We start from the raw sequence: 26,680 nt of genomic DNA, 5'->3' as shown, positions 1-26,680 counted from the left end.
TTTATTTTTGAAAGATATCATTAGCAGGCTATAAACCTCGTTTTAGAATTATATATATTTCTTAAGTAAGGTGGGTAGTAAAATTACTTGTTACGGTGGGCATTTTCTGCAGTGTACCAACCAAATTCCCTCAATGGTGCTTGTCTGTGTGCCAGCGCGCACTGGATGCTGGAAAGCTTCAGCAGAGGGTCTTTCCCAAACCTAACCACGCTCCTCACATCACCTCATCAACCATCTCCTACATCAACTGAGTATTTATGTGTTCTTGTCTTCTTGTGTGATGCACTGATAATACAGACGTCCAAAATTGGAGCACCATCATCTATCAAATGCTGAGCACAGTTCTGAACCCAATTATTTTATACATGGATGTGAATAGTCTGTTGCGCCACCTGGTGGTCACACGCAGGACTCAATGTTCACTACACGTGAATCTTATCAGCATACAGTGATAATCATGTGGATGTTTTGTATTTATAGTCAACAAAATCTTGGTAAATCCTATTATTTCACTCTAAATATTGTCCAACATTATGCTGTGAGGTAATGATGCCTTTTAGTTACCTTTCTGATCACCCTACATCAATGTTGAATAATCAAAATTAAATGATGGCACCATGTGTCCAAATGTTCCACTTTGCACGCCTGATCCTACATGGGTCATCTCTCGGGTTCTTTAAAGATAGCAGCCAAATAACTGAACAATGTCATGCACAGTAAGTATACAGCAAGTCTCTAAAGAGTAGAATTGAATTTGACCAAGTGAAAGTGAACCTTAGACTCCTGTAACAACTCAGTGATCCCTGGAATAAGTGGAATATTAACTTTATGTTGGCCATAGCCTGATTTCCTGATGAGCAGCTTATGATAGACTATAATGTCATCATAATCAGACCTTATTTTTTTCAGCTAATGCCCATCAAACACTACTTCAGACATGAGACAGCTGCAGCCAGTCCTGGTGGTAGGCTTTTGTTTTCAGCTGCAATCTGTTGGAACATTTCTCACAAATGAAGCTCTGACTCAGTTTATAGACTCACCCAACCCAGATAACAGAAAGTGTTTCATAACATCAGGTCTGCAAACACATCAAGTAGCCTACTCTTCTCTCCACTCCGGCAGTCATGGCTCTTCTGTCCGTCCTCACGCCTGTTCTGGTGGCGGTGCTGTGCATGGTGATTGGCTTTATGTTTGTGAAATCACGGCAAACGGAGACCACCTCCCAGGACGAAACTAAAGGGGCCTCGAAGGCGGGCTTCAGACCTTGGGTGGACCAGGATTTACAGGACGACACTGAAATCACAAGAGAAGACGGTAAGAGCTAAACACAAACTGTGTTCATGGTATGCAGCCAGAGGAAAAACAGGCCAGTCGCATTAGTCTATAAATGCAGACCAGTACTACTATCCCAACACGATAGGCTCAACATACTTGGAGCGATGTAAAACCATGTGCATTCCATTCACTAACTTTTAAATGCAGTTGTAAAATCAAAACCACTCAGGTAGGCTACATTTTAATAATTTATCAATAGTCAGAAAACAACCGTCTCATGTATCTGTGACTCTCACTGAAGCATATTCTCCAGACTCTGGGCTACAGGTGTTTGGCGTGTAATCGTTATCATTCACAGCTGGGTTAATCATAATGATAGATGGTCTTTTGGCTAAGGACGTGACAGCGTTACAGACCGAGTGAGCCCGCTATGGCCTGAATGGCTACTTTATCTTTGTAGCCTATGACAAACAATACATCATCTAGATACAATACAATGTATTTTCTCAAGTTTTTACGTGGTTTCAGAGATTTTTTTAAATAGCTCTAATCTTATATCTTAGTCATATCTTATCTTAATGATCTTTGTACATGTAGTCCATTTTTTCATACTCCAGTATAATTGCTGAAATGTCGTGATCGAAAAATCACCACATTAGGCTGTGCAGTGTACATAGCTGGAAAAATTGATCTAAATGGATATGCTATTTTTTGTTTTCTCTCATTTTGGTTTTGATATCTGGATTTTGGTCAGTCAAACAAAACAAGATGTGACTGGCATTTTTCACATTTTTTATTTTTCATAGACTAAACCAACGATAAAAAATGGACAGATTAATGATAATTAAATGAATTAAAATAATTGTTGGTTGCAGCCCTAATGCACACGTAACCTTAGCTTAGTTTTAAACTGAATGATTACATTTTTGACTCATTAAAGATTATTTTAACTCCCTTATTTGCTTGTTTACACTTTCTGTAATATCAAAAGCTGTGTTCACTGGCCCTTCTTCTTTTCTGTTTTCATTTTAGAAGATGGTGAATGGGTGGACAGCGCTGAGGAGGAGGATCTTCCACATGTGCCCTACTCACCACCACGTTACCCTGAGGAGAAGATGCTGCAGAGATCTCAGGAGTTCTACACTCTGATGAACCAGCGGAGGTCTGTCCGACTCATCAGCCCAGAGCCGGTCCCACGAGAAGTCATCGATAATGTCATACGCACTGCAGGCATGAAACTCAATCAAATACAAACACAATCAAAGAAACTAAGGTGCCAGTGGTACATGAATAACTAAAAGATAATATTTCAGGTCCTTTAGCTATCTGTGACAATCTGGGGGGTTAAAGTTGAATGTGATGTGAATTGAAGTGTGATCAAGTGTCCAATTTTAAAGCCTGTTCGTCTCAAAACTATACCTATCACCTCTATGGAGACTGGAAGAAAAAAAACAAGGTTAAATCTATATTTATGATGATGATTATGATTATGAGATGCAAATTTATGGAGGAAAAATGACCACTGATTTGCTAGAAACTAGAATTGAAACATTTTTGTTTTGGAGTTGGATACAGCTATGTAATCTGTTTATCCTGTCTCTGTTTTTTGTGTGCTGGTTCTTCTGTCATCTTCCCTCTGAACAGGTACGGCCCCTAGTGGAGCACACACAGAGCCCTGGACGTTTGTCGTAGTGTCAGACCCAGAGACAAAACACCAGGTCAGACTGATAGTGGAGGAAGAGGAAGAGGTCAACTACCGTCAGAGGATGGGAGACAAGTGGGTCCATGATTTGGCCAAATTAAGGTGAGGACACACTATACAGTACTTCTGATACAACAAATAACATGACATAACAATGATATTCAATCCTCAACCTGTAATCCTAAATGTTAGCCTAACTACACAATCATTATTAGTCATCAAGGACAAAACTTTCACACATCTGTTCCCACTCTCACAACCTCTTTTATCCTGCAGGACGAACTGGATTAAGGAGTACCTGGATGAAGCTCCATACTTGGTCCTCATCTTCAAACAGACCTATGGGATTCTACCAGACAGCAAGAAAAAGACACACTACTACAATGAAATCAGTGTCTCCATATCCTGTGGGATACTGTTGGCTGCATTACAGGTAAAGGGTGATGTTACACCCTCTAAAATAAAGAGTATAAGAGAATAACAAGCAAAATGTTTCTCTGTCATTATGCCATTTAACCAGGAGAGTATCTATGCTAAAATAAGAATGACACTCAAACTAAATAAACTTTTGTGTTTGTACTATGAAAGAAACATGGCTGATGAGTAAACTGAATCTCTGCTCATTTGACCAATTTGCTTTTCAGAATGTGGGCCTTGTCACTGTTACTTCGACGCCCCTTAACTGCGGTCCCCAGCTCAGGCTGCTCCTCAAACGACCAGCCAATGAGAAGCTGCTGATGCTGCTTCCTGTTGGTTACCCTGCTTCTGATGCCACTGTGCCTGACTTGAAACGCAAGCCTCTTGATGATATTATAGTGCACATGTGAGAGAATCGATCTGCAGAGAAAACAAACTGCAAAAATCCAAAATGATCTCCTTTGCCTAGCTGGGAACGCAATGCAACAAACTAATATGTCTTAGAAATGCTTGAAAATTGAAAAATGTAAAACTACTGCTTAACATACGTATGGAATAAACAGAGAGACAAGAGGTGCCATTGCAACCATGATCAAGGCTGCAACGTAACAGACAAACAACCAAAAGTGGAGCTATCATTATAAACCTCTGACTAACAAGCATAATCTCATGCTTTTCATTTAGAAGGCACAACAGCTCTACTGTTAAATACCTGCTGACAGTTAAGGAATAGGAAAATAAAAATAATCCTAAAGAGTTTCTTTATGTGGTACTATCTCTCATTCCTTGCCAACAACAAACAAAATGAATTAACATAATTGTGAAAAAGATGCATTTTTGCAGTGACCCTTCATAAACTTAATTCACCATAAAGATTACAGACAGATAGTCGTATAAACCTTTTACATGGGGTGTGAGCTAACTGAGCAGGCATTTGATGGTGAACATCACTGATTTACAGTAAATAAAAGAAACTCCTTAACCAAACAAACTGAGATCCAGATGTTTTCTAGCACTGCTGCTGAGAATGAAATAGTTAGTTTTGAATTGTTTGTATTAGTGATGCTTGTGCAATCTGTTCTTGAGAAATGACTGCTTGCTGAATTGTTGCAAAATGTAATGTTCTTGCCCTAGTCAGACCCATGTTAGATTATTGAGGCTGATATCAATATGAATATATCAGAGTTTTAAAAAAATCTAATAATAGCATATCAACTCTTTTTTTTAAAGAATTGTAACCAAGACGTACAGATTGGGATATTTTAAAGTTGAAAAATAAACTTGTCTGCGCTCTCTGCTGGGCTATGTAATGGTGTGTATGCTGTTTCTAAATTTCTTCTGACATGTAATTTCTGTACTTCATGTTATAGTGATTTACAGGCATACTTACACACAGATGTCTGTCTGATTGGTCTTTCAGTGGGGTTTTACCTGCAGAAAGTTGATAATTAATGATAAATTAAGTATTTTTTAATAAATAACTCACATGGGAATAGCTATTTCCAGGAATCAGTGTACCAGGAATCAGTGATTACCCAGATATATGTCTTGCAAGGAGTACCTTGTTGTTGTTATATTAAGAATGCATTGCTCTAGCACTTTTCTTTTAAATAAACATGCTGGAATTTGTGTGGGCTCTTTACAGCTGTTGACCCCTAGCCTCAGTCTGTGTCTTTCAAGTATCATCATTAAAATTGGAATGTGAGGATAATACACGTGAGGTACAATCTGGGGCAAGTTAGCAACAGCTATGAGACCAAAAGATGTAAAACTTTCTTTCCAACAGAGCCACATATTCAACTTAAACTAAAACATGAAAATCTCCAAGTTAATTTGATCTATCACCAAGTAGGTTTAGTCAGACAGCACGCTGTTCAAAAAGCTATTCAGATTTGGCTGCTGTCCTAATTTAATGCAACAGAAGTTGGGAAATAGTATGTCAAAAATCTGAGAACAACCCTGTAAAATATCACTAAAATATGAAATTATTCAAATTGTACAATTGTTTCAGTATAGGGTGACATGTAGGGTATTTGGTCTAATGTATAGTTTAAAACAAGGAATGAATACACCTGAGTATGTTATGTCAGAAGGTAAGCAACAAAATAACTCCAACAAAGAGCAGGTATGCGAGAGCAAGAATGGTGGTCTATAAATAATGTGAGTCCTATAAATAAAGTGAATTATTATTTTTATGTTTAATATTATATTATTTGGTGCAAACTGTAGGGGTCAGTAAGGGCAGACTGCACTGTCGGACCACCCTCCAGCGAAGAAGAAAGGCCCCCACTGCGCAGGCGTACACTACGTACACCGAGAGCTGTCTTTGGCTGGATGCTAGCTGGCTAGCTCACGGTCTGACAAGTCGCACACATTGGGCCAGAAGGGGGAAGCGCGGCGGCGGAGAAGAAGGGCGACCCAAGCGCCGCTACGAAATGGCCGGGCAACAGTTCCAGTACGATGACAGCGGCAATACCTTTTTCTATTTCCTCACGTCCTTCGTCGGACTTATTGTGATCCCAGCCACATATTACCTCTGGCCCCGGGATCAGAATGCTGGTAAGGCCCGATGTCTGCCTCGGAGCTGCTAACTTGGCTAACTCACTAACTAACTAACCTCAGCTAGTGAACTATTCAGACAGCACATTCAGCTTGTAAACGTTCACCAGTTAATCTGGCTCCCTTGCTACCAGATGCAGAGGCTGTCCAACCCAAAACCTCACATTATAGTAACTTGTAAATGTAAGCTAGCAGACGTTGCAGAGATGGATATTCACATTTCTTTGATTACGGAGCTCACTTACCTCATCAACTTTTACTATTTAACAACTCACTGGCTATCCATCTGTCTCAGCCTCTCATATCCAGCCAGACTACCTCAGCAGCTAAACATGAATCTTATGTGCTGGCTAGTTAAGCTAAAGCGTCAACAGTAAAAGCCAGCGTCACTCTTGCAGCTCCTCAGGCTTGTCTTTGTGCTTTCACAGACCTTATCCTGATCAATCCTTATCTTAGTGTAGTTATCTTGTTTGTCAACAGAAACGCATATCAAACATGGGTTATGCAACATATGCTGGCAAACTTTACTCAGCTGGTGTGCTTGGAGTTGTCATTAATGACAGCTCACCATAAACTGAAGCCAGCAATGTGCAGTTAAATGTCTTGATTAAAGACAAAAAAGAGAAGGTTTTACGTATGAGCTAACTGCATGACATTGACTAAATTATGTCTTGTTCTTGTTGCATTGGGATAGACTGATTAAACTTTTTATGACTGTCCATCTGAGTGAAATTAACATGTCTCTCTACCTGCTTGGCCAACACATCCACAACAATATTTTCTCAGTTAAAATATCACCCTTTGCTGATTTAGATGATCTCTGAGAACCTGTAATCCTCATCAAATTATAGTGGCCTCATCGGTATTGATTATGATTGATTTTAATAATGCTAATGTGTCAGTAACCCTTCTCTCTCTCTCCTCTCTCGCTCTCTGTCCGTCCTCTCCCCAGAACAACTGCGTCTGAAAAGCCTGCGGAGGGTCCATGGCAGGTGTCTGTGGTACCGGCTCAGGCTGATGAAGTCACAGCAGAGCATCGTCCCGACACTAAAGTGAGTACAATGAGTTGGTTTGAGGTTTACTAAAATAAACGTGATGTGTGCAAATCCACAGCTAGTGTGAATACAGTAGATCTGATGACCTACTACGCCTCCCATTCCAAGAAATTCTTTCAAAGCACCCACTGTCATCACAACCTGAGTCGATGACACTCGTAAAGTATTCAGCTGCATAATATCTTGATTGGCCATAACTTGCCTGGCAGTGTATAATAAAAGGTTTCAGCTCTTTGTTCCTCAGCTGTTTGCTCCCTTGCCAAATGTCACATCACCTCTGTTGTTTGGGTGTGACTTGCCTGAGCTGTTTGCACTGAGAAAGCTCTGTTATCCTACCATCACAGGAGCTGTTCTTGATAGCTTTCTGCTTCCCTGTGTGTGTGTGTGTGTGTGTGTGTGTGTGTGTGTGTGTGTGTGTGTGTGTGTGTGTGTGTGTGTGTGTGTGTGTGTGTTTCCAGCTGGATAGGGACGGTCTCACTGTGGTGTGAAGATGAGGCATAGGCCGTGCGGTCTGTAGTGTGGGCAGATTCCAGCTTGCATGCGTGTGTGGAAATGATTGTTTTGGTTGATTTCCGTCACAAGTTCAGTTCATGTTGTTTTCAGAGGATGTAAACACTCTGTTGCACCCTGTTTAACATTTCTGTTTACATGACGTTGCTTTCTCAGTTTTGTTTATTCACTCTGTTTGTGTGAGTAATAGAAATACAGGTGCTCAAATGTTCTTTGCTGTCTCACTCTGCCTTTCTTGTTACAGCATTTATATCTGACCGCCTTCTTGTTGTCTCATCTCTGCTTTCTCAGCCATTTGTCTTTATACTTCCACTTTCCACTCCTGTTCTGTCACTAGACCTACATCCTGTTTTTACTCTCAAAATCCATAAATCCTTCATTAAGCATCCTTTGTGATGAAAGCTGTTGATAGCTTAAAATGTGTTTATTAAGCTGAGTGAGTAAGAGTGATTCTCTCAGTATCGTAGTAACCATTTCCTCTCCCCAACTGTATCATAACGATGATATTTATTACAGGAATCCATCATGTATTTTTCTGGTCGAGCTACTCCGGCAACTCAGGCTAGTGAGGGGTTGTCATGGCAACAGATGCTGCAGAGCAGGCCATCAGGGTTTTGCTATTGTCATGGAAACAAGTTCAACTTCCATGCATAAATACCAAACAACAACAATGTTGCTTGTATGCAGCAGATTAATATGAGCTTGCTGTAAAAAAAAATGTTTTACTCTTAAAACACTGTAAGTTCAGTTTGCATTGCTGGATTGTTTTTTCAGAAGCTAATGATGATAATGACTATCATAAAAATAATAACAACTACAATCCACAGTGTAAAAATAAGATGCGCCTGATTTTTTCTTCAGGTGACAGAGATGTTAGTGGGTGACATTTATTTCCTGTTTGTGTGTTAACATTTTCAGGAAAGCAGCCTTGTTATTTGGGTGGGCTGTGTTCCTGCTGCTAGCCTACAAGGTGTCCAAGCTGGACAGAGAGTACCAGGAGTATAATCCTTATGAAGTCCTCAACTTGGACCCGGTAAACACACACGAAAAGAGACTGCTGCAATCTTTAAAATTTTGACCTAATTATATCTGTTGCTTAAGATATATGCCTATGTGTGGTTGTGTTAAGAAGTTATCATAATTAAATTTCTTGTCTCCAGGGCGCATCGCTGTCAGAAATCAAGAAGCAATACCGTGTACTGTCACTCAAATACCACCCTGACAAAGGTGGTGATGAGGCCACATTCATGAGAATTGCCAAAGCCTATGCTGCGTAAGTGTCTCTCAGGTTTTTAGATGAAGAAGTTACTAAAGTAATAATCTGTGCACCCCTGAAGCAGATTATTACTCCGGAGCGATCTTGATTTATTCATTTGCCTTTTTACTCATCTTTTCCACAGTCTGACCAATGAACAATCTCGGCTCAACTGGGAAGTATACGGCAACCCAGATGGTCCAGGAGGTGAGTAAAGCCACTGTCAGTCCTCTCTCTCAGTCTTCATGTAATGACTTGACACTGATGATGAGTCAACCTGTGTACTTATGAATGGAAAATGATTTGACACATTAGCAGCTCATTCAATGAAATCTGCTATGTCAGCACATAATCCGGAAAAAAAGTGTCTCCTACATTTGCGGTGGGTGTTCACAAGCACCAAAATGAATGTTAATCCAGAATTTGGTGGCTCCTTAAAATCTATCACATGGTCTAAATTCTTTTAATTGAAACAGTCGATTTTAAACATTTTAATAGTTGTGTTTCTTTTTTTTAATGAATGTATTTGTGTTAGGTGACTTGCAATTCTGACTTAACCTACAACACCAAGGTTGCTGCAGAGCTTATCTGCATTGTTTGCCATTTTGTTCCATTGCTTCTTATGTTTCCCTTTCTAGCAACCAGCTTTGGTATTGCCCTGCCTGCATGGATTGTTGACCAGAAGAACTCAATGCTGGTAAATACGAATTCATTGCCGCTGTAGTCTTAATTTATAATCCTGTCCTGAATTGTTTAAACTGTATTTGACATGCTGAGATGCCTGAACGTTTTTCTTCTTTTAGGTGCTGTTGGTGTACGGACTAGCCTTTATGGTCATCCTCCCTGTTGTTGTGGTAAGTCCTCACCACTGAAACCATTTTCTGTGCAAAATAATGTATTGAACAGTTGCTTTCTGTTCTGTTCGTCACACTGCAGCTCTCACTTTTCTCTCTATTTTTCTCCACTTGTTTGTTTTGCTTTCTTTATCTAAGGGCACATGGTGGTATCGCTCTATCCGCTACAGTGGAGACCAGATCCTCATCAACACCACTCAGCTCTTCATGCATTTCATGTATAAAACGCCTAACATGAACATGAAACGTGAGTTTCCCTCTCCACACCTCTGACTGTATAATGTACAATTCTTTTGACTAGATATAAACTAGACAATTTATGCTAATCTGCCATTTGACCATTTTCAGTCACATTAAAATGTGACCATCAAATATGGTTATTATTTTTTAATAGTTCTAATGGCCTGATTAATTCTGTCCTCCAGGGTTAGCCATGGTTTTGACAGCAGCATTTGAGTTTGACCCTCGCAGCAATAAAGAAGCCACCATACGGCCAACAGACAACATTGAAGTGCCACAGGTAATGTCAGCCTCACTGGAGAGGACTTAACAAATGTGTATGTGTATGTCTTCATCTCTGTGTCAGAAAAATAGAGACTGCCCAGATAACAATCTCTCCTGTCTCTCTTGCAGTTGATCCGTGAGTTGGGGAACATCAACGTGAAGAAGAAGGAGCCTCCATTCTGCTACCCATACAGTTTGAAGGCCAGGGTCTTGGTGCTATCTCACCTTGCACGCATGGATGTATCAGAGGAGTTGGAGGAAGGTAGGACCGTCTTATAGTTTGGGATTTTAATAAATTATATTGTAGTCTTTGGAAATGTCATGAAAATCTTTTTTTATTAGCTGATCTATTATAAAAGCTACTCCAAAAATGTAGAGTTTTCTATATGGAAAAGCTTTCCCAAAAATTCAGATCTTGTGATTATCTGCTTGATCTTCTGTGTTAACATAATGCTCTTTGTGTTAGCTGACACAGCACCTTCTGCAAAACAACAAAAATGGTTCCTCCAAAAATAAATGCAATGATGCGAAATAAAACAGCTGCATAAGCTGCTTAGTATGAAATTGTAATGTCACAAGATTTCATTATAAATATATACAACCCTCTCTTAGTTGTAAATTTACACTCCTACACACAGTATACACTCAGCTAGCACAAGGTATTTGGAGCACTTGAGAACAGTTTTCTCTCCAGCTGTGTGGAGACTGTAGAAGAAAAAGCTTGTTGTTGGCCACCTATGTTATTTTAAGGTTGCTGACTGGGAGTCACACCAGTGAACACACAGTGCCTGATGTGAAAACAAACTTCACTAGTGTTTTGCCTGACATGAGCATCCTCAACTATGTACAATGTGTTCGGAAAACTCTACCAAGCTTTCTTTGCACACTGGCTAAAACAACAACTGATGCCTTTTAGCTTTATGTTGTTGTAAAAAAAAAAAAGTGTTGCATGGTATCCAGACAGAGCCAGAGTCTTAATGAGTCACAATGACATTTTTAAAAGTGGAGGACTACTGTATATTCAGCCATTATTTCTACAATAATCTTATTTTGTAACTACCTTCAGCAGAATAGTCTCTCTAAGATCCGTGAGAACGGTCAGGAACATATTATTCAGAACATGTGTGGTGTGTTTCTGTTCCAGATCAGAGGTTTGTGGTGAGGAAAAGCCCAGCTCTCCTTCAGGAGATGATCAATGTGGGCTGTCAGCTTACCATGATGGCCAACAGTCGAGGAGGTAAACACACACATACACACACGTATTGTGCTTCTTAGAACCAGAACTCAAGAAGTAGTAGTTGTGTTTTATGTCATTTCATTGTGTGCAGACATATCAGTCTCTATAAAATTGTGACTTGCATTTGAAGCTGTACATCTGTAAAACTACAGAAAGCAGTTTTTGTACTCTGTGTTCTCTCACTTCAGGACATCTGTTCCTTTTTGAAGAAAAGAGCCAGGAACAGATTGTCTTTTGATGGTGTTTTTAGAGTAAAAATCATGATGCCTTATGGTGGAGACACACCAAATCCATTGACGGATGTCAAATCAACCGATCCCATTTATTTTCTACTCAGAGCAGGAGATCTGGCTGCATGATAGATACAGGCACAGTTGCTAGACCAACTGCTGTATCTGAATTTGCATAATCATAACTTGACCTCAACTTTATGCAAATGGTGTCCACCCAGCACAATGTGGCCGGCTCAGGAAACTCACATCAAACTGTCAAACTAGGCCATGCTGATCAAATATGATTCAGTATTCTGTTACTGCATTGCCTTTTTCTCACCTCAAATGTTTTCAGAAACATACTTTAGTGTTCTATTGAGCTGTAAAATGAGATTATTTGTAACACACCTTGAGTATTCAGTGGTCTGGAGCTTCCAGGTCTGTCATTGCCAAAGTCTGTGTGTCTGCACCATTATTGTAGCGTTCAAAAATGTGTGCACTCATTGATATGTGTCTGTCCAGGTTTCCATGCTCCTCGACTTGTAACCATAGAGAATTGTATGAAGCTGACCCAGATGATAGTGCAGGGCCTGCAGGAGTCAAAGTCACCACTGCTGCAGCTGCCCCACTTTGAGGAGGAGCATCTCCGCTACTGCATCTCTAAGAAGGTACCTGCCGAGTATTTGTATATGCACACATATGTGAAATTGTGTGAATCTAGAGAGGACTATTTTTTTATGTGCAGGTGCTCATTTTGTTCTCTCACTGTCCTCCCCCTCCTCTCTTCCTTAGTACAAAGTTCGGAGCCTGCAAGACCTGGTGAGTCTCAAAGACTCAGACAGACGCAGTATGCTGCGTTTCTTGGGGGAGGAGAAATACGATGAGGTCATGGCTGTGCTGAGCAGCTTCCCTCACATCACCATGGATACCAAACTGCAGGGTCAGTCCTGAAAAATGCACACATTCACACTTTGTTTGGCCACCATCTGATCTGTGACATGTTTGCTGCCTAAAAAAAACCCACACAAGCAATCAGCCAAATGGGTGCCTTTCATATGTCAGTGCATTCAGATTGAAAAAAATGTGACGGTAAACTTAACAGAGGCTGGCTAAAGTACTGATTAAGTAAATTTTAAGTTTAAAATGTATTTGGAAGCGTTACAGATCTGTGTTACCGGACATGAAAGATACTTAATTTTTCTCCCTGTTTGTTTGCAGTCCTTGATGATGAAGACAGCAATAACATCACAGCGGGCTCTATCGTCACAGTTACTGTCACCTTAACCAGAAAACGGATGGCGGTAAGGAATAATTGCATTTAGTGAGACATAAATAGACATGACGAGTAACTAGAAAGCAGCTTTTTTGCTGCCTTGTGCATACACTTCCATCAAGGACCACTAGAGTGTACTGTTGCCTTAATGCATGAATTATTCTTATCAATGTACTATGTGTGTAGGAGGTGTTTGAAAAGGAGCAGGAATCCACACAGTGTCCAGGAGAGGAGGCTACCAACACAGAGGAAGCAGTAAGGCGAACATGTCTACTTAGAGCCATTTATAAAACATTTAACTCTGCTTTGGTCACATTTAGCTTTGATTAAAAGTTTAATGGTTGAAGAAATCTTGTAGTGTTCACCTAATCATTTTTTGTTGTTTTCATATGAAGCAAGGAGACTCTAGTAAAGCCAAAACCAAAGTGTGGCAGAACAAGAGTAAAGGGGCTAAGAAGACAGCCAAGTCCAAGAAGAAAAAATTAACCAAGAAGAAGGCCACTCCTGCACCTGCCAAAACCAAACAGGCCAATGGCAACGTGGCAGGAAATGTGAGTGTCCAATCACAGCTTTAAGCTGTTTGATGATATTGATAAACGAGCAACTGTATTTGTTTGACATATAGTTATTAAAATCCTACTTTCAATGTTTGATGTTACAGGAAGTCGTTGCAGCAGCAGCAACGGCAGCAGCAAAGGAGGAAGAAGATGAGGCCTCAGACAAAGGCAGTGAGTCAGACGAGGGCGAGGCCAACAAGGACTCTCCCAGCGAGAGAGACGAAGACAGTGACAAACAAAGCGACACAGAGGTGGACGAAATGGCTGGTGATGATGAGGAGGTCAGGGAAACTTCATATGCAATAAATAATATGTCACTATTAGGCTTCAGTAGTATGATGAAAATATCATTCAGCATCAGTCAGTTCAGAGGCCATAATAATCACTGGGTTACTATATGTTGCTTTGACTGTGTGTTTTGGCCATAAATATTGACCAAAATATAAAATAACTCTTAAAACTTTCCCACTGACAAAACTAGAAAGTTAAAGTCTAACGAATGACAAGGAAATACTGCCTGTACCTGTACAGCACCTAATTCAATCCTCCATCTCTCCACACACACAGGAATGGGAGGCGTTACAGCAAAGCATCCAGCGGCGAGAACGGGCCCTGCTAGAGACCAAGTCAAAGGTGACGCACCCTGTCTACAGCATCTATTTCCCCGAGGAGAAGCAGGAGTGGTGGTGGCTCTACATCGCTGACCGCCGAGATCAGACCCTTGTCTCTATGCCATACCATGTCTGCACGCTAAAAGACACAGAAGAGGTGAGTTTGTTGATCACATTTTTTGTGGTTAATAGTTTGGTCTATAAAATGTCAAAACAACAGAGAAGATGCCTAAGAGCCCGAGGTGTCATCTCAGAATGACTAGTGATATATTAGTATTAAGTTAACATGATTTGAAAACTCAGAAAAGCAGTAAATCTTCACTTCTGAGACACTGGAATGAGCGTATATTCGGCATTTTCCTTAATAATGGATCAAACAATTATCCGATAGATTGTTGAATCAGAAGACTTGATTGTTCAGTGTATTTTTTTCTTGAAATGTATACTATAATCCATCTGGAGAAGAAAGGTCTCATTAAGTTAAAGGGTTTCCTGTGCACCGTAGCCACTCTCATCCTGTTGCTAGGCAACCTTTTGCACTTGTGTCATTATTCCCTCAGAGGAGTGTGTATATGTGTGTGTTTGCACAAGTTTCACCTTTGTTGCACCTCTTCCGTTCTAAAGCATCAATAAGGATCAATAGGGAAGTAAAAGCTTAATGAGGCCTGCGTAAGGACGCAGGACCAGCTGTCCCACTATGAAGGAATGTAATAGCAAGAGGTGACCGTTCACTTTCTAGTGATCAATTAGTCTGTCACTTAAACAGTTCCTTTTGTTGTTGTGTGTTGTGTGACTGCGTATAGGAGTTTGACAGACATATTTTTGGGGAGGGCATGAAGGGCTGCTTTCACCAACAAGGCTGTAAATTGCCACTGTGTTCGCAGCTCACTCTCCCCTCGCGTGCTGAATAATAATTTGCCTCATTGTGCCGATAATTAGATGTTTGCCATGTAATTGTGCGACATAGTAATCACAGCCCAAGGTAATGCTGGTCTAATATTTACAGTTGGACCCCATCATCATGTGGTTGTTCATTTGTGGTTACCTACCGCACTGTGGCTGTGTTCAGCTAGGTAACTGTGTGTCATCAATAGTAGCTGATCATCTTTTAAAGAGTGTAATATTCAGCAGCATTTTATAGATTTTTTTTTTTGTGTGTGTCTTTTACAGGTTTGCCGACTTTTATTGCTTCTACTAGGTTTTTTTATGTATAGAAGAAGGGGAACTTTCTTTGTGATATGATTTCATTTTGCGTGTGTGTGTGTTCTGTCCTCCAGGTGGAGCTGAAGTTTCCCGCCCCCTCCAAAACAGGCAACTACCAATATTCTGTCATCCTCCGCTCTGATTCCTACCTGGGACTGGACCAGATCAAACCACTCAAGGTAAAGAGAAAACTGTGTGTGCAAGCATACGTGTGTGGATGTCTGGCCAAAGTGGTTTGCAGATTTCACTATTCACCATTTCCTCTGCCAAGTCAGTGAACTGTAAATTGGCCTGGATATAATGGTTCTTTGCGTGCCAAAGCGACTGGAACAAAGGATCCAACAGACACAGCCAAAATGTACCAGAAGCTTGTTGAACAATGGTGTTAATTGCTGCCAAGGTGTTGAGATTAAGGGAATTTATTACTATAGCAGCCAAAGAAAAGCTTAAGTAGTACTTTCATTATAGTGCAAGTGATGTAGCTGACATTGATCCGTTTATTCATATTGCTATTAATTAGCATTTAGCTTAAAATACAGTGTTTGAAAGGTTTTCATTTTCAAGTATGTCATTGTTTAAAAGCAAAATTCGATCATTTAAAACGTATAGTTTCTATGTAGTTATGCAATTATTTAGAAATAAAGAGCATGTGTGCCACCATAAACTGTAATGGCAAAATCCACCAGTACGCTGAAACGTGTGTATGTGCTCCATGTGTTTTTCTTAGCTGGAGGTCCATGAGGCCAAGGCCATGTTGGACAACCACCCACAGTGGGACATCCCCGACACGGAGGAGGAGGACGAGGAGCAGGAGGACAGCGACGGCATCGAGGAGAGTGAAGACGACGACGAGGACAACGACTGAATGCGGAAACACACACATACATACACACACACACACTCACTGCCCCCAATGGACAGGCCACCCACCCACTCCTGACCCCACAGCACTCAAGAGCAGCGAGCTAGGAGCAGCAAAGCCACGCCTGCCACGCCTGCCAAACACACACACACACACACACACACACACACACACACACACACACACACACACACACACACACACATAGACACACATATAGAATCACCAGGAACGGTTAATACACACGAGCCCTGCTCCTCTTCCACCATTTTACCTTTACAATGACATGAACTGTGACCCCTGCCCCTCCACTTCCCTTTTCTACAGAGACTTTTCATTTTCCGCTGCTTGCGGAAGAGAATTCTGTGAATACTTACCCAGGCCCGTGTGTGTGTGTGTGTGTGCGCGCGCATGTGAGAATGTGTGTGTTTGCACTCCTGTGTGAGTGCACGACGTGTGTTTGTAACCTTGTAAGTGTTTGTACAGGTATGAAAGCTTGACACACTGTGGACTGGAGGACCTATTATCTGGGCTCTTTTTCTTCTTTTTCTCAAGGGGAGAAGGGGATCTGTAACAGCTAATTCCGTTTGCAAAATTAACAAAAAACAAACAAACACATGACCTCCACACGGATATCATGACATCGCTCTCGCTCCTAATTTTAACATCACTCAGCACCGATGTTTACCCACACCAATGATACTTTCTATTGTACACTTAAACTGCAGAAGTGTGAGCTTTAGCCCTGTTTGTCGGGGATCACAATCCGAGTCAACCGTTGGGACGTTTGCTCCTTTCAGCGCAACGGGGAGGGGGCACAGTTGAGTCTCATGTATTTTTATTTTTCCAGCCGGTCACTTGTATGTCCTTGTACTCTGTATGCTGAAGAGGATGATGATGATAATGATGATGATGTTGTTGATGATGATGATAGTAAATCCACAGATGGATACTGATCTCCAGTGAGTTCTGTTAACAATGCCTATTCTGACCCTTTGATCCACATCAAACTGTATTTTTCTGAAAGAGACAGCTGTTGGTTGAAAGCAGGTGGATCTTGAAATTAATTATGACCCCAAGTATAATGGGGAGGGGGGAGAAAATGACAAAACTTGCAGTGTTAAGATTTGTTTGAATTATTAGTACTCTTCTTGTCCATATTCTACATAAACGTTGTGAGTTTTTCAGTCTTTAAAGGGGCTCAGACATATATATATATATATGAATAGATAGATGCAGTATAAACATACTCGTGGCTTTTCAGAAAAGTGACTTCCTTTCTCTTCATCCTTTTTTTTTTAAAACAATTGTAGCACATTCCAGTCTATACTCATTGTCCGAAAAGGCCTTATGAATACAACTGAAATACCACAACATACAAGTCCATGGGTGCTATGCACCTGTGGATCTAGGGAGAGCAGATTAAAAAAAAAACTTTAGTTTCTTTGTGTTTGTAAAGATCTACAGTGTTTTTCTTTTCGTTTCAGTTTAGTTTTAGTTTCTGCATAGTAACCTACTAGCTCCTCAGTCTCGGGATACATATCACTGATATATTTCCACGACAAAAGCCTCTGAGTACAGTTTTTGTCTGCTTACAGAGGGTTAGCGGTCATATGGTAAATGTGACTGATGGGCTTTTAGCCTTGGGACCCTGTGTTAATGGGATTAGAGTATGAGGTCGCTGACACAAGTGGCACTTGTGATCTGAAAAGTGTCTTGAACAAAAAAAACCCCATCGAAAGTAACTTGTAGTGTAAGACTAAGCATATTCTGTCCAGCACCTTTTCTCTTTAGTTGTATGTGCAAAGCAAGCTTAGTTTTTTTTAAATTACAACTGCTATTTCAATAAATGTTCTTTTTTAATTTTTCTGTCCAAGGAATACAGAGCAGTTCTGACAAACCAAGAAGAGCCCCTCTCATCTAAATGTAGTTGGTTTTTTTTGTCTCAGTGAAGCGGTAGTTATAACAAATTTAACACATACGTCTTGTTTTATTCCATTCTAACCCTGATTTTACATCTGTTAGACTCAAGAATGGGGGGGGCGAGAAAATCAGAGCTTCTCTGTGGGCTCTTGCTATGTTGATGACTTTGCAGTTCAGTTTTTAAAAGAAATCTTTCACCATAGATATCCACATTCTGATTTTTTTTTTGTATTATGTTATGGTATATACTAGTGTGTCATGTTAGTGAGGGGGAGATAAAGGTTTGAATATCCGGCGGCATGCTCTCCTCACACCACATGCACGCACTCACACAAACAAAACTCACATGCGTGCACTATACCCTCCTATAATTGTGTTCAAAGCAGGTGTATGCTAACAGGTAATATTGAACTCTTGAGTATTTATTGCTCTGCAATAGAATGTAGCATCAGTGATTTTGCGCTGTGTGGGAAAAAAACTGCAGCGAGGTTAAATACGACACCATCTCTCCCATGACAGACCTTGTCCAGGCGACTGGCGGGCAGGCCGCCTCAGTTTGGACAAACTACCCAATGACTATCTGCCACTTTTGTTTACAAAGGAACTGTCATTGTAAATGGAAAAATATATTATTTGTATTTAAAATCATTTCAAATAAAAACTTTTAAATGAGATAGTTTCATTTTTTCACCCCATGAACTGAAGGTAACTGAGTGTAGAATTACATTTAAATTAAATGTATGTAAATTTAGCAAAAATATTTCAGACAGTAAATACAGGATTATTCTATGCATTTCTCACAATAACATTCCATGGGCTTCATCTTGTGGGGCTTCTGTCCATTCCACTTATATTATACATTGAATGCATTGTACAGTTTGGGTTTTTCATATTTTAAATGAGTCTGTGTTGACCAACTGATGTGCAGATATTGATAAAGACCAGTAAAGCTAGGCTCCCCAGCTTCAATATATGTCAGCTGTTTACAGTCATTGAGTGAATTTCACATTCTAAACTACAATATAAACCTGATTAACCAATAGTTGGCCCCTGTCTTGTAAAAGGACCATAGATGCATATTCCTGTGTATAAGGCCCAACAGCCATGACCCCTCACAGCAGCTTCCTCATTTAGACAGCTGTGGGAATTCCCTCAGTACATCTTGGAAATTTGGGGTCAGGCTTCTCAAGATGATATCTTAATACCTTTCCAGGAAAGGCTAAATGTATGAGTGTAATTTTAAGCTAATGGAAATTATAATTAGAATGATTAATTATAAAGTACTTATTAAAACAATTACAAAGTGCTTCACAAAGCAGAGGAAAAAATGACATTGCAAAATTATCTGTAATATAGCTTTTAAGCGATGCCAATGGGATAAAAACTTAACTTGGAGGCACACAATGAATGGAGAATTATATACGCATTTATTTATTTTTTCCTTTTTGGAGTCAGCTCAGAAACAGGCTCCCTCTCTATGGAAGGGCTGTTTTTGTGTAATCAAAGGAGGCTGAATCTCTTCATTTTGAATGCTCCTGTGTTGTTTATCGTGACTCCGTCTCTCCCTCTATGTCTGCTGGACTAGTGCAGGTAAATGAGGTGCAGCTTTAAAATCAGATAGGAAAATGATCCCCACCACCAGTCCCCTGATGACGACTCAGTCTAACTGTTATCCTCCCACCTTTCACCCTTGAGCACGTTACAACTCCTGTCAGAGATCCAGCAGACACGCGGAGCTCGCTCGCTTCCCTGCCGCATCTGCAGGGGTGGAACCCGGACTGATCCAGGCCCAGAGTCCCTGAGAGTTCCTGCTGCTTCTGTTGCTCCACGCACCGGAACATGGTCTGCCCTGAGCCAGCCTGCTGTGGAGAAATGGATTCCCGCCACTGAATCAACCCAGATAGGTAAAAGACGTGTTGACTTTATCACCAAAATGAGTCATGGCTGCAGCCGTGTTACATTTTTTATAGGATTAAATGTACAGTCTATTATTGGAAATGATTAATTGCATATTTTTATCTAACCTACCACAAGGTCACTATAAACTCACTCAACTTCCCCTAGAGGTTGGATAATGTAGACAGGAGACAAAAATGTGTAATGTACTTCAGAGAATTGTATGTCCCTGTTAGAGTACTAAATATTCTATGCAATATCAGAAAAAAAACATGATGTACAAGGTTATTTTAACCTTTTCTTTGATTTCCATATTCATATTACTTATAAATGTGATGCTGTGGAGTGATTTATGTCATGGTACATAATTAATAAATTAGGGCAAATTCATTATTTCCTCATGACATGAAAAAATTGATTTTAGTGGACTGAAGACCACTGACCAATCCTTTGCTTATACATTTTATAGCAGTTGGCTCACAATTAGCCAAGTTGGCTCACAATTAGCCAAGGAACTTGTATGTCCTTGTGGGTCTAATTTTAGTGTACTGGGAACACAGCACAGCTTTGATACCTCGTCTCTTCCATGGTCGTAATTTCATGCATTGAATTTGAATACATTGACAGTTAACCGTTGACCCTCCTCAAACCAGGTGGTGTGTGTGTGTGTGTGTGGTATCACTAAAGAATGAGGGGGGGGGGGGGGGGGGGGATGCAAATCGTAAAGTGCATTACAGCTGCATCTCTCTCTTCTTTTATGTCACTATAGGAACATATTGGTTTTCGCCTCTGGTATTGAAGCCAGCTCAGTGGATTCATCGTCACAGGAAACAAAAGTTGAACAAATGTTTTCACTTTGCAGAACAGCTGCATTTTCACACAAAAAAATAAGAAAAGGTACGTCCATGCAGGAGACAACACATCTCTCTACAAGAACACACATTCTGCTGGCTTTTCCAGAATAACAGAATGGAATTTTTGATCTCCATTTTATTGCTTTTTATATATATTTGACCCTGGGATCAAAGCTGCTGGATGGCAATTGATGCACCCAGATGGTGCTGCAGATGTCCACATTGGTTAAAGTGAGACTTTAAAGGTACTAAACTTGCAATTTTCAGTGTGAGGTCAAACGAAGTCTATTAAATGAGTTACTTCTTCTTAGCTGCTACTTAATAATATACTGCACTATAATTCTTGGAAAGACAAGATTAACAAAGTCTCCTAAAGTTGTTGCTGTTATTGCACAACCATAGGAACATTCCTCAGTTTGTTTTGAGCCTCTTTTCCCTTGTAAGGCAAACTTTGAAGATGTTTTCTAAAAAAGAAGAGGTTGCCACCACTTTGAAGAAGATCACTGGATTCCAGAGGTATTAACAAGAACATTTACAAGGTGACACATTATTGGTCATTTAAGTGAGCAAGTGAAGCGAGCAGGTTTTTACACCAAACAAACGAGCGTGGCATCATGCAGACATTGTTCACAATGAGAAAGCAGCAAAACTCAACATCCTCAAGAGCTGCTTGAGTGAAAGATGCGCACATTTTGACACCCAAATGTCCTCTGTCAGACAAGCACAAGAGGAGGAAATTTTGTACGTGCCAAATTTGACTGCATACAAGAATTTAATTTTGTGTAAACTGGACAGAGCTGAAATGATTTTCTGACATTTATAGACCAAATCCATAATGAAAATAATCATTAGATGCATCCCCAAAACCAAAATAAAAGACTTCTTATATAACTGTCCACAGTGATCATTTCAGGACTTAACTGAGAAAAAAAACAGCCAAAATGAAATACATCATGTATACCAGATTTGAAAAATGTGCATTCCTCATTTGCATATTCCATAGTTGGATTCAAATGAAGCTCTTAGTCTGTAAATGAATGATTAAGCTGCGTGTTTGATATTAAGACCAAAAAATTAACTTTGCACATTATTCATGTCATATACATTATTCATGTTAAATCAAGAATACTTACAACTCTGATATGGTGTTTTTTTGGAATGTGCATTTGGGCACTTTCTGGTTTTAAATCACAGTAAGTGCATTCTTCAGGACAACTGCTTTTACTTTACGTCTAACTGAAAAATAGTGAATGTGGAATGATGAGGTGAGTGAAGTCACACCATCAGTGGAAAAACAGAAGCAATACAACCATGAGTTTCTTTCAGTTCTCTCAGGTGCTTTCTTCATCACATCACCACAATGTGTCTTTCACAGGGCATGAGAATGAAGAGCAGCTGTGTGTGTGTGTGTGTGTGTATGTGTGTGTATGCGTGTGTATGCGTGTGTATGCGTGTGTATGCGTGTGTATGCGTGTGTATGCGTGTGTATGCGTGTGTATGCGTGTGTATGCGTGCATACTTGATTCTGTTAAAGAAATCTCTTCGACAGCTACACTCACTCCTGGCAGGGTTCCAAGTCACAAGTGTTTTGGTCGAGTGGCAAGATAAAGTACTTTGCTGCTCTCATGGGACCTAAGAGCCTTCAGAGAAAAGCACAAATATTTCCCTCTGTGTGTGTATGTGTGTGTGCGTGCATGATGGTCAGGTTGCACTCCGTTTCATCAAATCTATATTTTTTCATTCTGGTTGGGTTGTTTTGCGGTGCTGCAGATAGCAGCAGTGTGTGTTAGTATGAGGAATCCTTTTCTTTCATGTTTTTTTTCAGGATCACTGTTTGATGTTTTTGATTATTTTTTGGTAAATGTGAAATATTGGGGTTAAGGGCAGATTTTGTTTTTCATCTCTTATCTGATCGAAGCTGACACTTCAAGCCTCGAAATGTTTTTAACTGCTCCTTTATTGCCTCCCCCTTTAATTTTTTTTTTGATTTTTTTTTCTTTTGATCTTCATTTATTTACACATTTTACACAGCAGACGAAAACATTGGAATGAATTTGTAGTGTATGGTTTTTAGATAAATGTTAGTTGTGGAATTATTCAAATGTAGTAAATCTGCATGTTATTCAAACAGCAAATCCTTTTTCATTATGGGCTAGTATTTTTTAGCCATGCCAGCTAGGCGTGGGTCTATGGATGGCAATGATCTGTTGATCTGTCTGTCTGTTGGTGGTCAGTCCACCGCTTTGCTCCAGAATGAAATACCTCAACAATTCTTGGAAAGATTGGCATGAAATTTTGTACACATGGTGCCCAAAGGATGAATCCTACTGACTATAAAGATCCTCTGACTTTTCCTCTAGCTTCACATATGTCTTTTTTTTTTAGTAAAGTTTCTCAACAAATATAGGATGGATTTCCATGAAATTTGGTACAGATATTTATGTCCCATCTCATTTAATAACCCTTGTGATTCCTTCATCTTTCATATGCTTGAATGGTGGCGAGAATGGCTGCTAACAAAACTACTAAATGTTTAAAGTCACTTTTAGTTAAAGGAAGCTACCCTACTCTACTTTCTGATTACATTTTGAATAAACATGATATGTGATGTTGATTATCACTGCCCCATGATAAAGGAAAGTCTAGGCAGCAACATTTTGGGGAGGACTCTTAATCCACTGGTAACTTGTGAAATAAACTAATTCCAATTTTTTGCCATGAGGCTTTGGAGCTTGTGTTGTGACAAAAACTCTAACCTTCAACTAGGTAAAAAAAAGAAGCATGAAATTACATTATTTGGCCTAAGTCTGATAGTGGTAAATAAAGTCAATGGTTAACTCTCGACAGTAATTACCACAGGCCTAACAGTCATCAAACAGAAAATAAGATCTGCTTGCAGAATCTGGTAATAGGGTGATAATGTGAACATTTCCGTCAGCTCTAACAAGTTTAAGTGCCTCCCTCTTCACCCGCTTTTGTTCCGTCCTAAACAGAGACTGAAAGCTTAGTTAGTTAACGTTAATCACTAAATCCAGCACCCCGGAGGCCAAATTGCATTCACTTTGCAACACAATAGACACATTGTGTCAAATACTTTTATCATTAGCAAAGCCATATTCTCCCATTAGCCTCCAGTTTATTTCTTTGACCTCTGAACACACGCTGGAATAATCACACAACTGCCTAATTTTTCTCTCTTTTCATGCTCCTTCCACTCTCTCTCTCTCTCTTTCTCTCCCCTTCCTTCACTCTGCCCGTTTTTTGCCATTTCCACACTAATTTGGGTTGAAAGGTCTGAAATTAATTGTAGACGACTTGATTAATGTTAAGACACTGAATAATAATAAGATTTCAGGCTTTTGAATCACCTGTACAGCAGGATTTTCACATTAAATAAAGATATTTAGATGTATGCAAAGTATATTGTTGTTTTTATGTTTTGGTTTTTTTTTTGTTGTCTCCCAAGTGTGATGTAACTCAACTTAACCTGGCGGGCCACGAGGAGATTTCGCAGCAGGATTTCAACCCTGTCTCCCACCTGGAAGTGGCTCCCGCTCCGCCTGTTGCCTGGTTACCCAGCATCCTCAGCAAACGTGTACGCCTGCGTTTACGTTTGGATCGTTGTGACGACCGAGGGCGGGGCTGCTGGCACCTGGTGGACTTGGATGCAGAGTCAGAGCCAGTTGGGCAAAGACTGAAGAATCGGGACCCTAACACCTGCACACAGAGTAAGACTTGATTCTAAAAGAAGAGGTCAATCCCGGCATTTTATTTTTAACATGATATTGTTAGAATGCAAATATCTGCTGAATTGCAGATCATTTATTTAAGTAAAAGTTGCACCAGGCAATATAAAACAGTGTTACAAGTGAAAGTCCTGCATTCAGATTGTCACTTAAGTTTAAGTATGTAAGTATTATCAGCATAATATTGACTACCTCTACTCAAAAAGGTATTTTACTTATTCTCCCTTCACTTTGATGTTTGAGCTTAACTGTGCATAATTATGTATTTGCAGAGTTTTGTCCCAAAATGACAATTTTTGAATTTATCTGCTGAAAATGGAACATTTCTTTTTGTGCCCACTCTAAATTTGAGTAATGTACCCTGCGAGCATGATTTATGACATCATAGCTAGTTTGGAGCTACTGAGAATGGACAGTGCAGAAATAGGAGACATATGTGCAGCACTGGATTTTGCATTGAGGGAGAAGGCGTAGATGTAATTTTAAGAATTTTAATTAGATGGAAAAACCATATTAGACACAAATTATATATTAAGTATATATTATGGGAGTAGAATGGTTTCACTGATATATGTCTGTTGGATCATTATTGCTGATGCATTCAAAATTGTATTAAATTAAAAGGGTAGTTTAATCCAAAGTAATACATCATAATTGTAAGCTGCAGCACTCAGATAAATGTAGTGAAATTAAAATTACAGCATTTCCAGCCTGAAATGAAGGGGGAGTTGCAGTATAAAGTAGCAGAAAATACAAGTAAAGTACAGAAAGTACAGATACCATAAAATTAAACATAAGTGCAGTACTTTGGTGTATTATTTTCCCCCACTGTTTAACATCCTTTGGGGAAATAGAGCCACTGAAGAAGCCCGATTTAAAATGTGTATAGTGAGAGAGAGAGAGAGAGAGAGAGAGAGAGAGAGAGAGAGAGAGAGAGAGAGAGAGAGAGAGAGAGAGAGAGAGAGAGAGAGAGAGAGAGATTTGTGTATTCCTGGCTGTGAAATTTACTCTCGTTTTTCCCCCTGACCCGTAGCTGATGTAGAGAGCAATACTCTTCACCTTCTCCTGGAGTGTGTCATGTTATGAAGGGGCTCAGTGGAGATAAGGAGGGGCACTTTGTGTGTGTGTGTGTGTGTGTGTGTGTGTGTGTGTGTGTGTGTGTGTGTGTGTGTGTGTGTGTGTGTGTATGTGTGTGTGTGCCTGTGTGTGTGCGTGCGTCAGATGGAGTATGCGAGTGTCTATTTAATACACACATTGTTGTTTATGCGTTTTATTTATTCCCACCTTATCACATGACTCTGGCGCGGGATCCGATTTCACTGTCTGTTACCATGGTGACGCCCTGCCTGAGCTGTAAATAAATTCAGAGTTGGTTTTTTTTTACATTGTTACATTGATTAGAGAATACACACACACACACACGCACGCACGCACACGTCTCAGAATCTGCTTTTCTCAGTGAAAATAATTGCATTTTCACTAGAAACTATATGCCCATACCTGGTTTCAGAACAGACTAGTGTGTGTATGTCTGTGTGCGTGTGTGTGCGTGTAGACGTATGTGTGTTTTTATGTGTGTGTAGGTGTGCAGTTTTAGTGAGGCATTAGCATTACTCACTTCACTGCAGTTCCCCTCTGCATAAGTGAAAACAGATACAAATCTCCATCGCCTGAAGCTAGTGATTAAGTTATGCTAATCATTGCTGATCATTGCTGCATCACTGTGACCATAACAGTGGGCTCCAACAGCTCTCAAATGACTTTCTCTAACACTCAGCTTCCAAACGAAGACAATATCTGTAAGCGGGTAAATAAAATGGGGCGCAGGGGTTCACTGATCCTTAATTGTTAATTAGGCATACAAAAAATTAGGCTGCGGTCCCACATGTACTGTGTTAGGGTGCGGTGCAGTGGTGCAAATCTTCCCTTCTCCTACAAAAGAATAGTGTTGTCTCATAATGTCAGTCAGTGTTAATGCCGCCCCCCCCCCCCCTCTCATGTTCAATTCTTTTTAAAGTAAAAGATGATTATCTGTCTGTAATGTGATGCACCGTAATGGGACAGGACTGGCTGAGGACGGACATCAGGATTAATCTTACTGTGTAATTACTTTTATGATTTATGAGTCTGTTTCTCCACACACACACACACACACACACACACACACACACACAC

The 26,680-nt window shown here is 40.1% G+C and overlaps 2 protein-coding genes across 3 annotated transcripts; both read left to right on the top strand.

Annotated features, from left to right (window-relative positions):
- The first annotated feature begins 1,046 nt into the window (after window positions 1-1,046).
- On the top strand, window positions 1,047-5,030 carry iyd (iodotyrosine deiodinase). Of its 2 annotated transcripts, none has more exons than XM_062437544.1 (5): window positions 1,047-1,314; window positions 2,311-2,505; window positions 2,920-3,079; window positions 3,254-3,410; window positions 3,622-5,030. In XM_062437544.1, the coding sequence occupies exons 1-5, from the start codon at window positions 1,125-1,127 to the stop codon at window positions 3,802-3,804; spliced, it is 885 nt and encodes a 294-aa protein (XP_062293528.1). In that variant the 5' UTR covers window positions 1,047-1,124; the 3' UTR covers window positions 3,805-5,030. The 2 variants fall into 2 exon arrangements, with proteins under 2 accessions (XP_062293528.1, XP_062293527.1); XM_062437543.1 differs by having other exon boundaries at window positions 1,053-1,314; window positions 2,308-2,505; window positions 3,622-5,025.
- A 710-nt stretch (window positions 5,031-5,740) lies between these two features.
- On the top strand, window positions 5,741-18,126 carry sec63 (SEC63 homolog, protein translocation regulator). The gene is made up of 20 exons (XM_062437536.1): window positions 5,741-5,953; window positions 6,906-7,005; window positions 8,437-8,551; window positions 8,679-8,791; window positions 8,919-8,980; window positions 9,412-9,470; window positions 9,577-9,627; window positions 9,766-9,874; window positions 10,053-10,147; window positions 10,261-10,393; window positions 11,276-11,368; window positions 12,103-12,248; window positions 12,373-12,520; window positions 12,799-12,881; window positions 13,040-13,108; window positions 13,249-13,404; window positions 13,515-13,691; window positions 13,978-14,178; window positions 15,299-15,403; window positions 15,952-18,126. Exons 1-20 carry the CDS (start codon window positions 5,830-5,832, stop codon window positions 16,087-16,089), a joined length of 2,277 nt encoding a protein of 758 aa, XP_062293520.1. The 5' UTR covers window positions 5,741-5,829; the 3' UTR covers window positions 16,090-18,126.
- Window positions 18,127-26,680: the final 8,554 nt, after the last annotated feature.

Source organism: Scomber scombrus, chromosome 17 (assembly GCF_963691925.1).
Source record: "Scomber scombrus chromosome 17, fScoSco1.1, whole genome shotgun sequence".
Taxonomy (NCBI): Eukaryota; Metazoa; Chordata; class Actinopteri; order Scombriformes; family Scombridae; genus Scomber; species Scomber scombrus.
Note: the sequence above shows the minus strand (reverse complement) of the source record. Positions and strands in the feature narration are given on the sequence as shown.